We start from the raw sequence: 15,176 nt of genomic DNA, 5'->3' as shown, positions 1-15,176 counted from the left end.
TTAGCGAAAGATTCACTCTCGAAAATAAGAAGTTAATGTCTCAGATGGATAATGTCAACTACTTGACTCCATCTAATGCATTTGTTGTGGTTATCTCATATCCTTTTTGTTTTTTCGTATGATTTTTCTTACTATACTTGTTGGTGTAGCATTATAAACGTACTGTATTATTACTCTTGCTATCGTCGAGATAAATTTGACCCCTTCCAGGTTAATTTGACCTCTACTACAAAAGTGAGAATTCACTTCAGATAATCATGTTTTTGCTAGGCAGCATATGGAATGATCGAAAGTGGAATCTTTTGGGTATGTATAATCCAATTCGAAAGTAGAGTTATAAGAAAAGCCCTCTCACGAAAAACTAATCTCACATTAAAAATATTTTCATCTTTTGATTCGTCATGTACAAGAAGCACTGTAGTCCATACAATATTAGGTTAAAATATTTCCGTCTTGATTCAAATTATAAATGATTTTTAGTAATAAAAGTAATATATTTGACAACTATATGTTAAATGTATAGATCACAATAAAACTGCAATAAAGAATTATTTAGTTTTTTGAATATTATTAGTGTCCTATAAAAAATGAAAAAAATCTTTTAAATGAGATGATCAAATTTTGGCATATACTATTCGAAATTGCTCAAGTTTTACAGTTGAAAGTCTCAATCCCTTTATCCCTTTCATGACACCAACTTGAGGGTTATTTTAAGCCATAATCAATTGTAGTAGACTAGTAGTAAATTCGAATCATTTTTATCGAAGAATTTGAATATGTGAAATCCACTCATTTTGTGTTGGAGCTCCATTAATGGTTAGAATAATGGACTAAATTTTTTTACCAAGGACAAAATCAAAATGATTTCTAAAACTAATTAAATAATTTCTAAAACTAGTATAAGTTCAAATTTGAAACATTTTCCCCAAACGCGGAGCATGAAATAACGTAATTGCATGAAAATTCTTCTTAGAGAAAAACTTCCCCTCGTAGCTTTACTTCATTTTCGGGCAAAACGTTTCTTCCGTTTACCAAATTATGATCAATCCACTTGTCTCTTTCCTCTCGATCTCTTTCTCTCTGGTCACACTCGAGAGAGAAAGAAATACAATTAAATTTTCTTTTCTTGTTACATTTTTCTACAAGAGTAATGTAAGGAAAATTGAAAATTCCTTACTTTTCTCTTCCTTCTCAAGATTCAAAATCAACAGATACACATCATATCAATTTGAGATGTGGGTTTTTGTGAATGTTGCATAAATGGGGAAGATAATGGATCAAAGGAGAAATGGGTGTTTGATATTTTCGTTGTTGGTTTTGGTAGTAGCTGTGAAGGGTGAAAATTTGGTGTTCAATGTGAAGCATAAATATGGTGGGGGTAATAAAGGGTCGATTTTGAATGATCTTAAAGCGCATGATAGCCGCCGTCACAGCAGAATGCTCACCTCCGTCGACTTCAAATTGGGTGGCAATGGTTCTCCCACTGATGCCGCGTTAGTTCCCCTTCTCTGTTTTTTTTTTTTTTTAAATTGTTTTTTTCTTTTGGCAATTTTTCGTGTATACTGCATATTGTATTGTGTGCATATATTTTGTGTAGGCAAATTTATTGCGTTTGCATAGGTTCTTCATAATTAGTACTCTCTATGTCTGGTTGTCTCCATGTGACCTGTCGGTCACGGGTTTGGCCTATAGACTCAACCCGCCTATGGGTGTGGCCCTTCCTCGAACCATGTGTGAACGCATAATGCTTTGTGCATCCCAAGTTTATCATGTCTGCACAGTCAGTGGCGAAGCCAGGAAGTTCAATAGTTCAATAAGGGTGTTCAAATTTTTAACTTTGACAGTGGGTTGTACAAGGGTGTTTCAAAGTTAATTTTTTTATCTATAAATTTACCCTATATACAATATAAATTTCTCGGCGAAGGGTGGTCAACATACATACCTTCGCCCCTGTGCACCGTGGCAAAGCTATGAGGAAAGAGGTTCAATTGAATTCCCTCGTCGGAAAATTATACCGTGCAAAGAGTATCAAAACATTTTTTTTTTTGTTTTTGTATTTATATGTTTGAATCCCCTTGATATAAGTGAAGCTTTTAGTATAGTGACGAAGATGCATTGTGACATATATTTGAATCGCCTTATAAGGATTCCTGGCTCCACCACTGTGTCTGCAAGATTTGTTTTTGGTTTACGGAGTTTCCTTTAAACCCAATTAAAATTACTTACGTGAAGAGAACGTACAAATAGCTTTAGCTAAGCGAAAACGTCTTCTTGCTTAGGATTGAGGCCTAGATGTTGTTGTTGTTGTATGGATCCTCTGCATAAGTTTTTGATAATTCAAGCTCTCTCTGTGTGAATATATCCAGCTTATATGACCCATTGGGACGGTTGATATTTACTTCAAATTTCAAATTTGATTTAAGTGGAGAAGAGTAGAAGGGCGAGCCCATTATTCACCAAGTTTTGAACCTTGCGCTAGTCGCACTAAGGGATTTCTCCGTCATCAAAAAAAAGTTTCGAACTTTAATTAGATGTTTGCTCTATCATATTAGCTTATCTCTATTACTATGTTTTTCCATTATCTAACGTGTTAAAACAATTTAAGGTCTGATTATTGATAATTTGATAGTGATAGTGGGTGTTTCTTGTATTCATTCTTTCTTAAGAGAGGCAGACCCAGGATTTGAGCACAATGGGGGCACCATTGTATGCTAATCACTAGCGATAAATTAAATTCGGCGTGCAACTCTTTGAAAACTTAATATTATGATGACTTATCGTTCAAGTATCAATAAAAAGAAGTTCTAAAGAAACAGAAAGCAGTGACCAGAGAGAGATTCCTTCGCAAAATGGATGTTAGGGAAAGGGAAGGTGTTTGATTAAGCATGTTTCACACTTTAAATTTCTAGTATTTTAATTTAAAAAGGTATGCTTAAATTATCAAAATTTACTAAAAAAATCAAGATTATGAGTATGTTAACAGTCAAAGAACTGAAGAAGAGTTTCAAACTCTTAGTTGTCATTGCTGAGTTGAAGTCAAAGTTATTGTTGAAGAAGGATTTGTATGTTTCTATTTGTGGAGTGATAAGTTGCAATTTGAGACTTTTAATTTTAAGGTAGGGATTTGAAAGAGAATAAAACTAATTAAGTTGACTATTATGTATTAGTACTAAGCTATAGTTGAATTCAAAAAGAAGATAAAAATTTAAAATTAAAGCAATTTGCTATTAAGTCTAAAAACGGTTGTATTCCAAGAACTAAAACATAAAGGAGAAAAGGCTGAAGAGGAGTTTCGAACCCACGTCATCTAGACAAGAAGCGAACTTAAATGCCCAACACAACCACTTCTCCATTTGCCTTTTTGTGTTTGAGGGCACATCTTAAATATTTAAGAGGTCCCATATATATGGACAGATATATATAACATATATACACAGTATTTTTGCCGAGGCTAACGGGTCCCGTGAACCCTCAACCCACAACGTAGGTCCTCCATACAGGGTGTTGAAATTTTAGAAAATATGCAGCTTTGTTTCTCAACATTATGACTAACTGATATTATTGCTTCTTTGTCTAGCTCAGTGATTGTTAGTTGTTTACCACAGTAAGTTTTAAAGATTTATTTTTCAAAATGCAGTCCCCCCTCACACAACTTCACCTCCAAAAAATAAATATATAAGCAAAAAAGTGCTATGGACATGCAAGGCATGACTTCATATATATTGTGGTGGTGGTGGAGAAATTATGAATGCTCATATTATCCTTTGCCATTGTGGTTATGCATTTTCCTTTTATATAAATGATGCAGGCTCTATTACACTAAGTTATCAATTGGAACGCCTTCAAAGGAATATCATGTCCAGGTTGATACTGGAAGTGACATTTTATGGGTGAACTGTGCTGGCTGTGAGGGATGTCCTACAAAAAGTGATCTCGGGGTATGATTCTTCTTCCAATTTATGTGTTATACTTCCCTTTCTCAGTGCAGATAATGGATGCTATGTTAGGATCGGAACCCGGGTAGTGCGGAATTTAGCCAAACAACGGTATAATGATAATAACAAAGACAATGGAAGTTAATAACAACGACAATTAAAGTAGATAAAGAAGACACAAATTTAACGTGGTTCGGTCAAAGTGACCTACGTCCACAAGCGGAGAGGAGCAATTTACTATAACAATAAGAGTACAAAATTAGAGTAAACACTCTAATTAATCCCAAATACCCTAAGAGAATAACCTCACAAGATCACTCCAAAGAAAGGGTTCACACAAGTGCTTCCCAACACTTAACTCTCATACAAAACACTCTTAATAAAGGAAGAAAGGAAGAAACAAGAAATGAAGACTCAAGTCTTGTTGGTGTGTCTAAAATGAACTAATTGCCTTCCCTTATATAGGCAAAAAAGTCTTGGCCTCTTAGGTGTAAAAGAAGAGATACAACTTGTGCAAATGATGTCCACCACATAATGCAATATTTTTGGGTCCCAAAGAATATTGCCAACAAAGTCTACACTTTGCAAAGATGCTTATGCTTATGTGAGATAGACTCCATTAGCCAAAATATTGGCCATAATTACAAATCTCCACCTTGGCCTAATTTTGGCTGATATGGTAAATTTGCTCCACCTTCTCCGCAAAAGTCCCAATGGGCATATGTCAAAATTTAATGCCATCAAAATCAAACAAGTTGTCTGATACCGAAACTGTAGTAAGGCCTATAACAATGGATCCCAATAAAGTATACAACGAACCAGATCTGTGTGCTTTCATGATCACAAGAGCACCATGAGAAACTTTCAGAACTCCACCTTCACCTGTGTACTTGCACCCAAGAGATTCTAGAGTGCCCAAAGAGATGAGATTTTTCTTCAAGTCAGGTTCATGTCTAACATCAGTGAGAATTCTCACCACACCATCGTGCATTTTGATTCGGACTGTACCTTTTTCAAAAACTTTGCAGGCAGCGTTGTTGCCCATCAAGACAACTCCACCTCCAATAGATTCATATGTGGTAAATAAATACCGATTGTGACACATATGATAAGAACAACCCGAATCTAAAATACACTCATTGTTAGATTTGAAACTATTATTAGTTGCTAAAAAAATAGTTCCCTCAGTCTCATCAGCAACTACACTTGTTTCGGCAATGTCAGTATTTTTGTGCTCATTTTTCCTTTCCTTATGCTTTTCTTTATTTTTCAGCTTATAGCATTCGGAGATAGTGTGACATTTCTTATGACAATAGCGACACTCTAAATTATTGTATCTGGATATGGAGTCGGATTTGCCCTTAACAAACAAGCCAACTTCCGCTTGAGTTCCACTAGCTTCCCCAGTAATATCACTATCTATCTGTTCTTTTGATTTTAAGATAGATTTAATATCCTTATAAGAGATATTATCCTTTGCATAAAGCATAGTATCTCTTATATACTTAAAAGATGGGGTAGAGAACAAAGCAGTAATACGGCTTGATCCTCATCTTTAATTTCAGAATCTATATTACTCAAATCCATAAGAATGGAACCAAAGGTGTCAAGATGAGAGAGAATAGAGGTACCTTCACCCATATAAATTGTATAAAGCTTCTGCTTCAGGTAAAGTCTATTTTCCACCGTCCTCTTCATATATAAGGTTTTCAATTTTTCCCACATGCCTTTAGCTGTGATTTCTACAGAAACTTCACGTAAAACCTCATTTGAGAGATTTAAAATGATACCTGCTTTTGACTTTTTGTCTATGATGGCAAACTCCTCGTCCGTCATTTTATCCGGCTTCTTCTCCTTTCCTTGCAACGCCAAGTCTAAGCCATCCTGAATTAGGATAGCTTCCATCTTTAATTGTCACATTCCGAAGTTTGCACTTCGGTCAAATTTCTCAACATAGGTCTTTGTTATTGTCATTTAGGCTATTGAAACTAACCCGGTTAGATCGGGCTCTGATACCAATTTGTTAGGATCGGGAACCCGGATAGTGCGGAATTTAGCCAAACAACGATATAATGACAATAACAAAGACAATGGAAGTTGATAACAACGACAATTAAAGTAGATAAAGAAGAAACAAATTTAACGTGGTTCGGTCAAAGTGACTTACGTCCACAAGCGGAGATGAGCAATTTACTATAACAATAAGAGTACAAAAGAGAGTACAAAATTAGAGTAAACACTCTAATTAATACCAAATACCCTAAGAAAATAACCTCACAAGATCACTCCAAAGAAAGGGTTCACACAAGTGCTTCCCAACACTTAACTCTCATACAAAACACTCTTAATAAAGGAAGAAAGGAAGAAACAAGAAATGAATACTCAAGTCTTGTTGGTGTGTCTAAAATGAACTAATTGCCTTCCCTTTTATAGGCAAAAAGTCTTGGCCTCTTAGGTGTAAAAGAAGAGATACAACTTGTGCAAATGATGTCCACCACATAATGCAATATTTTTGGATCCCAAAGAATATTGCCAACAAAGTCTACACTTTGCAAAGATGCTTATGCTCATGTGAGATGGAGTCCATTAGCCAAAATATTGGCCATAATTACATGCTAGTTCTGTTATTAATAGACACATGTCATGTACTTATTCTGTTAATTTACCTTACAGATAGACTTGACGCCGTATGACTTGAAGGCCTCTACAACTGCAAAATCTGTTTCTTGTGATGAAGAGTTTTGCATGCTTAATACTCCCTATTCGGATTGCAAGGTGGGAATGCCATGTGATTATCAGGTTAGTTATGGAGATGGAAGCTCAACCTCAGGATTCTTTGTAAAGGATGATATTCGGTTTGATCAAGTGTCAGGAGACCTTAAAACAACATCTATGAACGGGTCTATAGCATTTGGGTAAACTTCTAACCCTTCTGATTAAAAATATGATTAAAATATGCCTATTGCTGATGAGCAAATAACTGATCAACTTGGATGAATAACATATAAGTTGCTAATCCTTGTGATTAAAAATTTCCTATGCCTATTCTTGCTGAATAAATTAACTGATAAACTTGGATGACTAATATAATTTTGATCTGTAATTCAGTTCATTAATCTGGTGTTTATAAGCTTTACTACAACTCTCTCTGCGTAGTTTCTGTTTTACTTCACCAAGTTCCATGCCGCACTTCTCAATGTATTTGAACTTCTCCATAATATTTAATTGATGCTACTCAAGAATGCAATATAATGTAGTCTGTTCAGGCAGGGTATTTATCTCTTGATGACATGTGGTTGCTCACATATTTTTGATCCAACACAGGTGCTCGTCTAGACAAGAACTAAGTAATCCCAGTCAAGCAGTTGATGGAATACTTGGTTTTGGACAAGCAAGTTCGTCCGTTATTTCGCAGCTAGCTGCAGCGGGAAAGGTGAAGAAAATATTTGCGCATTGCCTAGACGGAAAGAATGGAGGTGGTATATTTACCATTGGACCAGTAGTTCAGCCAAAAGTAAATTCAACACCACTAGTCCCCGATTCGTAAGTATTTTTACTATCAAAACCCCCTGTTTCTAAAAAAAATAAAGATGGTACATGGCCTCCTGAGCTTTCGTCTAGTGGTAAGAGCGCATTACATTATGTGTGGGTTAGGCGCACGCCACTAAGTTCAAATTCTACCATAGACAAAAGACTTAAGTGGAGAAGAGTAAAGGGGCAGACCCATTATCCACCGAGTTTCAATCCGCGCGCCACTGGTCCTCGGGGATTTTTTGGTTATCAATAAATAAATAATGCATCTTGTTTGTGTTGATATTTTATGCAAAATTGCTCAAACATGGACCTCTCTGGTAAATAAATAAAGATGGTAAATGTACAGTTGCTCAAACATTTTATGCAAAATGTTATAATGCATCTGTTTGTGTTGATATTTGCATCCCTCTGATTCAGTGATATGGACCTTCATCCACAGTATGGCATCTTAGTTGGATTCTTGTTCTACTGTTCTCCCTTAATAGGTGGTCTACAAATATAAAAACTAGACAAACTAAATGACGCAGGACAGATTTTGCAGCAGCTTCTAGTCCTCAAATAGCTTACATTTAGGACCAGAAAAGGTAGAAATTCTTGGTTAAAGGGAGTTTACTGTGGACATTGCCTTAATATTGAATCAAGATCCATATAGACTTGATAAAAAATTGAAATGAAAGACTTCTTAGGATGAAAAGCCGTGGAAAACTCTGAAAATAAAGAGAGGAATGATAAGATTGGAATTACATTAGACTATCCAAAGAAGCAAAATCTCTGCTAAAAATATAGCTGATGGTTGTCGGATGAATTGAAAGCATTACTGCCTTCAAGAATGATATGTTTAGGATTCAAAGATTTAGTCTGTCTGTAGAACGGAAAAAGTATTACATAGTAAGAGTCAAGTGGCTTCCATGTAAATTTTCTTTTCAGGAAGGAGGACTGAGATGGCCTAGTAAGAAAAAATAGACATTTAAAGTAGGGACAAAGAAAGTACAATAGTTATTGTAAACTCTACAATCTAATCCTACTATATAAAGGATTGCAGAAACCAACTATGAAATAACCGATGTTCCAATTACTTTGCTCTATCTAGACTCACTGGATGTAATACTATTGGATTTACAAAAACTTCACATGTAGGGAGTTTAAAACTCTCTCTATTCACTCGCTAAATTTGCAAAGTTTTTATTACCTGGTTTCAAGTTTGAATTATTGAAGTTGCGACTTCTGTTCTATTTTTGTTATTTTGTTTTCTTGCTTTGGCTACATGATTTTAGCCTCATCTATTTATTGTTATCCTTTGAATTGGCTCCTTTCTTCCACTATTCAGAACTCTTACCTAAAGTATTTGTCTTCCTCTTTAGGCCACATTATAATGTTGTTATGAAAGGAATTGAGGTTGGTGGTGAAGTTCTAGACATTCCCACAACCATATTCGACACGAGGTCCAGTATGACAATAATTGACAGTGGCACAACCTTAGCATATCTTCCAAGCATGGTCTACAGTGCTCTCATCTACAAGGTAACTCCAGATATTTCAGAAACAATGTAATTAGTTTATTCCTTAGGGCAGAGGCGGATCTAGGATTTCTAGTAGATGAGTGCACTATTAAAAAAAAAGTTGAAAAAATATATTAAGTGGGAATTGATCCCTATTCCTCTTGGTAGTTAATTAACTCAACCTTCAACCAAGTGCACCATTTAAACTTCTTGGAGCATGCGTGCCAACAGTTAATATTATAACTATTTTAGAAAATATGTGCATAAAATATCTAATTTTGCAGAGAGACCATGGGTTCACGTGCCCCATATTTTTGCCTGTAAATCCGCCCCTGCCTTAGGGAGCTTACACCGCATGTACGCATGGATATTTTTGAACTTTCTGCTTGATTCTTCCTTCTCTCTGTTGCCATAGTTGATGGAACGGCAACCACAGTTAAATATTCGTCTTGTTGAGGGAAGTTTCCGCTGCTTTGACTACACCGGGAAGTAAGATTCTTTCTGGCCTTTCGTGTGAGTTTCATATTTCTTTTGTTAAAGGCTTGGTGTGTGAGATCTTTTCATTTTTGCTATGAGCATATACATATAATCTGAAACAGTAGGAGAAGCAAATAATACAGATAGGCCCTGTACAAAAATCACTAAAAAAAGTGACAAGCACTGTATAAAAATCACTACTGGAAGGAATTTATAAAATTTAGCATACATCTTCCATGTTGCACCAAAGTGCTGACTGACCTAAACATCTGTATCTTAAGATATATACTGCTATTCTTTAGCATTCAAAGCATCTCTCACTCCTTCCCTTCAATAGTGTCCAACATATAGTAGCTGCAATAGTTTACCATATATGCTTGAGTTCTTTTCTACCCATGCAATGCCACCACCAGCTGAAGAGAGGTCCTTGACAGTGGCGGAGCCACCTTATAGGAAGGGGTGTCAAATGACACCCCTTCGCGAAAAAAATACACCGTATAGGTAGGTAAAAAAATAAATTATATGTATATATACTATGTATTGACTCCCCTTAATTTCCTGGTATATTTACTTTTGTATATTTTGACACCCCTTAACCAAAATTCTGGCTCCGCCACTGGTCCTTGATTGAACTAGGCATTGCGAACTCTACCCCAAATATTTTTAAAATCAAACCCCAAAATTGTCTGGCAAAAGTAGAGTCTAGGAATATATGATTGCTATATTCTTTGTTAGTTCTTTTGAATGGGACACGCATCTTGGGATAATTCCCAGCAGAATCATGCAACATTATATGGAGTTTTTGTCTTCCATATTAGTTTTCAGGGCCAAGATATGTTCTCCTGCTTAATAAAACTAATACTTTTGAAGATAATTACATGTAATATGAGCTTATACCAGGTAGTCAGATTTCAATTTGCTAATGGCTAGTTTTTGAGTATGAAAAATGTTGGTAAAAGTTTAGACAAATGCTGAGGTTGGCCAATTGATGCAAAGCAGCCCAGGCCCAAAAAGTAAATCAAAGACCCAACAGATCAAGGACATTCCGGCCCGGGATGTGATCCTGTAGTTGGAGAGAGTACTGTGTATCTTTCAATCATTTTGAGACGGAGAGAGTAGTAATTTCTTTTTGGAGTGACTGAGAGGGAATAAAGAAAGAGTATGTGTATTTATACTGGGATTGGGAATACGGAAAGAGTATTGTTGAGGACATAAATGTTCTCTTAGTCTAGTTTTGTAAGAAAATTAATCATTACGAGTCGGATAAATTGCCAATCATGTACAAACTCAATGTTTTTTAACCATCCTCTTCCTCTGCTGGTGCAGGATTGATGATGGGTTCCCAGTTGTAACATTCCGCTTTGCAGATTCGCTTTCTTTGACAGTTTATCCACATGATTATCTTTTCCAAGTCACAGTAAGTAATTAAGTATGCTGAAGTTTTCCAGCTCCTTTTTTATTTAATCAGATGATATTTTTTCCTTTTCCCAAGAAAACTTTCAATTTCAATACTAAAATTTGATTGTTGGACCCTTGCTTGTTGTACAATAGCAGTTCTTTTAGCTCTCAAGCCATTGCCAGACTGAACATTCATGAGCATAGGCCTTTAGATTTGTCTCCTAGGTTAATCATGTTTAGATTCAACCCTGCTATTTTTCTGGGAATTTGTCTCTTTCATGTCTATATGGTATATTTGTGTATGTTTTATTCTACACTTCTGTTGGTGTATACGTCTGCATGTATATTTATGTTGTCCGTACCGGAGGATAGGGCCAAAAAGATGGCCTTGTGTTGTTAGGGTGCAGAGAAATTGAAAGGCAAAAGGACAGAATATGTAACTTACAAGCCCTTCTCCTCGTGGAGAATTTCATCTCAGTATTGCTCTGGTCTCAATTTTGCAGGAGAGTCGATGGTGTTTTGGTTGGCAAGACAGTGGAGGAATGCAGGCAAAGGATGGAGTGGCAATAACTCTGTTAGGAGGTATCATTTGACACCTTCTCTTACTTTTAAGAGAAACACATCTGAATTGAAGTAAATCCATGCAATTTCTATTGAAGAATGTTTGTGAAACTTAAGCTTGTCCCTGCTCGATGATATTCCATTCCAATCTTGTTTCAGCAAGCATGAGCTGGATAAGACATTTGAGGAATATGAATGAATGTACGACAAAATAAATCTTGTTGTTGGTCAAGCTTGCAGAAATGCTGAGGGATTAGAGACAATATAGATAAGAATGTATATCCCAAATAAGTTTAAAGTTATGAATATGATAAAATGCTTAAAGTTGTGGTAAAGCTGTCGTGTTGGAGTTTAACGATGAATGCTATGATGGAAAAATCTTAGAGAGGCTGTTGAATAGCTTATTAGGATGTCCACGCTCTGTCAATGCTATGGATAGGGAAAATTTGCATAACAAGTCCCTTTAGCTGATGAAACCTTTTGTGAAAGTTTCTTATTAACTTAATCAATTAACAATGCACAAGTGGGGGAGCCTTGGGCTACATATAATGTGGTAAGTAGTCATTCTTTATGCTTAATCATCAAATCAGAACCTTGTTCTCTCTATATCCAGTGGCCGGCATCGCCCGCTCCTCCTAGGGTGCCGCCTTCTTTGCTTTTTGGAAATTTGTTCAGATCCAAGAAAGCCAGAAGAAAGAGAAGGGAGATGGCTGTGGGACAAAGTGAGAAAACAGCGGAGGGAGCAGTTTGGAGAAGGGTGGCGGTGGCGATAGCGATGGTTGAGCAGGTTAAGGCGTAGAGGAGATGCTATAGGTCAGCCATGGGTGGTATTAGAGGTGGCAGATTTGAGCGGAATTTTTGGAGAAGGGCCTAAAAAAGAGTAAGAAATAGTTCCTATCTCTTGGACACATGGTGTTAAGAGACTATATAATTTGGCTTGCATTTGTCTTCTCACGTGCTAGATGAACGTGCATACATTGCTAATGCGACGCCAGCTCTAAGCGTGGTATTTATTCCACTTCAAAATAGTCAGAGAGTAATAGAATCTCCCACAAAGTACAGGTAAAGATAATATTAGTTGAAGGAGTAGCAGTACCAGAATACTCTTTCTAGGCCTGGACTGGAGTGGAATTGAATGATAATTCTGTCATACATTCTGCTTCATCACTTGCATCCAATGTTCTTCCGTAATACCATTCTTTTATCCTTGAAATATTAACACCATATTGACTTTCAGAATTGAGCTTAAGTTGATAAAACTATTGATAGACAGCTTTTTGACAAACACTTTGTTGCAGATCTTGTGTTATCAAACAAGCTAGTTCTGTATGATGTTGAAAACCAGACCATTGGTTGGACTGAGTACGACTGTGAGTATAGTTAATTGATTGTCTTTCTTCTGTAGTCTACTCCATATTGAAATGAATCGATTTCCAATAGCATTCATAGCCTTCTACATACATATGGAAATCAATCCATTCCTTTCATTCCATAAGATGCACCTTCTATATAAGAATTAGGTGTTTCGTGCTATTCTTCACTAGCACTCTATACTGAAAAAAGATATTGATGCTTTCCTGTTCATGTTTCAATGTTTTGCATAGTTATTTGGATTTTGCAGAATCTTGTTCTGCATATAAATGCCTTTAAAATATCTTCATATATTAGCTATGAAGTTCCTTCCTTTCTTTCTATTTTCTCAGGTTAAGATATCTTTAGAGACGCCATGTTATTACGATAAAATGTTATGCTATACTCGGTGCATTGTTTATAGTTTCAATGGAAGATTTTCCTCAAGTATTTGTTGTGTTAATTTCAGGCTCTTCAACCATCCAACTCAAATATGAAAGCTCTGGAAGCGCGTATACTGTGGCTTCTCACAATGTTTCATCATCTTCTACTGTGGATTCAGGGAAGGCTTTTACATTCTTCTTGCTAATCATTTCCATCCTGTATAATTTGTTGAAGTGATATAATAAACAGCTGTACAGGTGGTCATTTTTGTACCATAATATTCAGAAATTTAAAGGTTTCAGAGATGTTTCATTGGGCATATAATCCTTTTCCTCTGTTACTTTCTGATGAAACTGTCATTAGCAGTTTCTCTTATGTGCTGAAACATGTAAGAACAGTTCATATAGAAGCTGGTCAAGTATTTATCTCTTCTCTTGGGATGTCTCATAGACTATTATAGACAGTAAATATATTTAACCTGGTTTTATAAGTTAGTATTAGTATTCTCTCCTATTTAGATGAACCCGTAACTAAAGTACTATATCCGCCTAGATATGTATATATATAAATAATAAACCACCTTTGGTGCGATACGTATATACTTAAAAAGGATTTAAGATATGTAATATATAATAAACGTTTCCTGGAGGAAGTAGCTTGAAGAAAGATGAATCTTATGTATAGCAGTATAATATTGAACAAGAAATGCCATAGCCAATATTCTGGAAGTTGCATGGGAATTGTTGAGCATATATTTTGCTGAAACTGATGGATTTTAGGTAGCCCTCTCCTTGTTAGCCTATGCCATCCAATTTTAGAAAATTCATTGGATTGTGAAGTTGCTACAAATCTCGAAGGCAACTGCACTTTACCATTCGATACGTCAAACATATACACTATATTTACCATTCGTAGCTATACTTTCCGCAAATTTACCATTCGTATCTATATTTGAATTTTATAACAAATCCATGAAACAAGAGATTAATTGTTTGCTCTCATAGTTGAGTTGGATAGAGCGTCTGATTTGTTAGCGGAGGTCTTTAGTTCGACTCTCAACAAGAGTATTTTATTTTTCTGTATTTCTGTATTTTGCCTTGGCAACGAATACCGTCCATACAGGTTGTATACGTTGCACGAACAAATATAGTTGATACAGGTTGTATTCGTTGCGTACAGTTGACACAAGCTGTATTCATTGCGTGTTCAAGCAATACAAGCTGGTAACAATTGAACAGTAGCTACGAATGTTAATTAGGCAAACTATAGTTACTAGGCTCTAAACTATGGTGCTTTATGAAAATTCCTCATTGGAAAAGCATCTTCATTTCAAATGAGACGCACCCTACACGGTAAAAAATTTATACGCACCCGACTTTTATACCAAACCAGCGAATGCAAGACATGTATCCTTAATATACACATTTATCACTTAAGTAAAGAAAATCTTCACAACACATTTATCTCAAATCTGTTTTTTTGAAAGGGAATCTTACGTAAATGTCCCAAATAAATCCCAACTTACCAACCTCTAGCGATAAATCATAAACTTATCAAAACTAGCCAAGCACATATAAAAATTGAAAACCCAAATAAATGAGGTTCTTTCTCTCCAAGAATCATACGCAAAGATCTCCTTTCATATTTTTAATCGTGATTAGCAACATTAGATGCAAGATGAAAAGGAAATATCATGGATGAGCAAATAAAGTGATGAAATACAAAAAATTCAAAAATCTAAGCAAAAAATGTCCTTTTTTCAATGGGTAATTGAGTATGGTTGAAATTCATTGAAAACACATAGATGAGTCAATATACAAAATTTGAGGAAGATTGGAGGTGATTTGGACTGATTTAGCATCAAAATTTGTAGTTAAAATCGAGTTCAAAAAATTCTCTTGCGACACATGTATTGATATACATGTGATACACATTTGATACAAATATGATACATATGTGATATACAAATAATACACAGTGATACACATCATTTTGTTTTTCATGTTCATCATCTTCTACTTCGAATTTTCAATTCAAA

At 35.6% G+C, this 15,176-nt stretch overlaps 1 protein-coding gene across 1 annotated transcript; it reads left to right on the top strand.

Annotated features, from left to right (window-relative positions):
• Positions 1-679: 679 nt before the first annotated feature.
• On the top strand, positions 680-13,569 carry LOC107768105 (aspartic proteinase 36-like). Its single transcript, XM_016587209.2, has 10 exons — positions 680-1,493; positions 3,809-3,938; positions 6,609-6,850; positions 7,260-7,478; positions 8,831-8,990; positions 9,384-9,457; positions 10,772-10,862; positions 11,347-11,425; positions 12,703-12,774; positions 13,224-13,569. Exons 1-10 carry the CDS (start codon positions 1,261-1,263, stop codon positions 13,373-13,375), a joined length of 1,452 nt encoding a protein of 483 aa, XP_016442695.1. The 5' UTR covers positions 680-1,260; the 3' UTR covers positions 13,376-13,569.
• The last annotated feature ends 1,607 nt before the right edge of the window (positions 13,570-15,176 follow it).

Source organism: Nicotiana tabacum, chromosome 13 (genome assembly GCF_000715075.1).
Source record: "Nicotiana tabacum cultivar K326 chromosome 13, ASM71507v2, whole genome shotgun sequence".
NCBI classification, from domain to species: domain Eukaryota; kingdom Viridiplantae; phylum Streptophyta; class Magnoliopsida; order Solanales; family Solanaceae; genus Nicotiana; species Nicotiana tabacum.
Note: the sequence above shows the minus strand (reverse complement) of the source record. Positions and strands in the feature narration are given on the sequence as shown.

Bases quoted from the DNA above. Each gene is read 5' to 3' on its own strand.
- LOC107768105 (XM_016587209.2), top strand. From the start codon at position 1,261: ATGGGGAAGATAATGGATCAAAGGAGAAATGGGTGTTTGATATTTTCG. The intron at 3,939-6,608 runs GTATGATTCTTC...TTTACCTTACAG, and splicing joins CTACAAAAAGTGATCTCGGG to ATAGACTTGACGCCGTATGA. The intron at 6,851-7,259 runs GTAAACTTCTAA...GATCCAACACAG, and splicing joins AACGGGTCTATAGCATTTGG to GTGCTCGTCTAGACAAGAAC.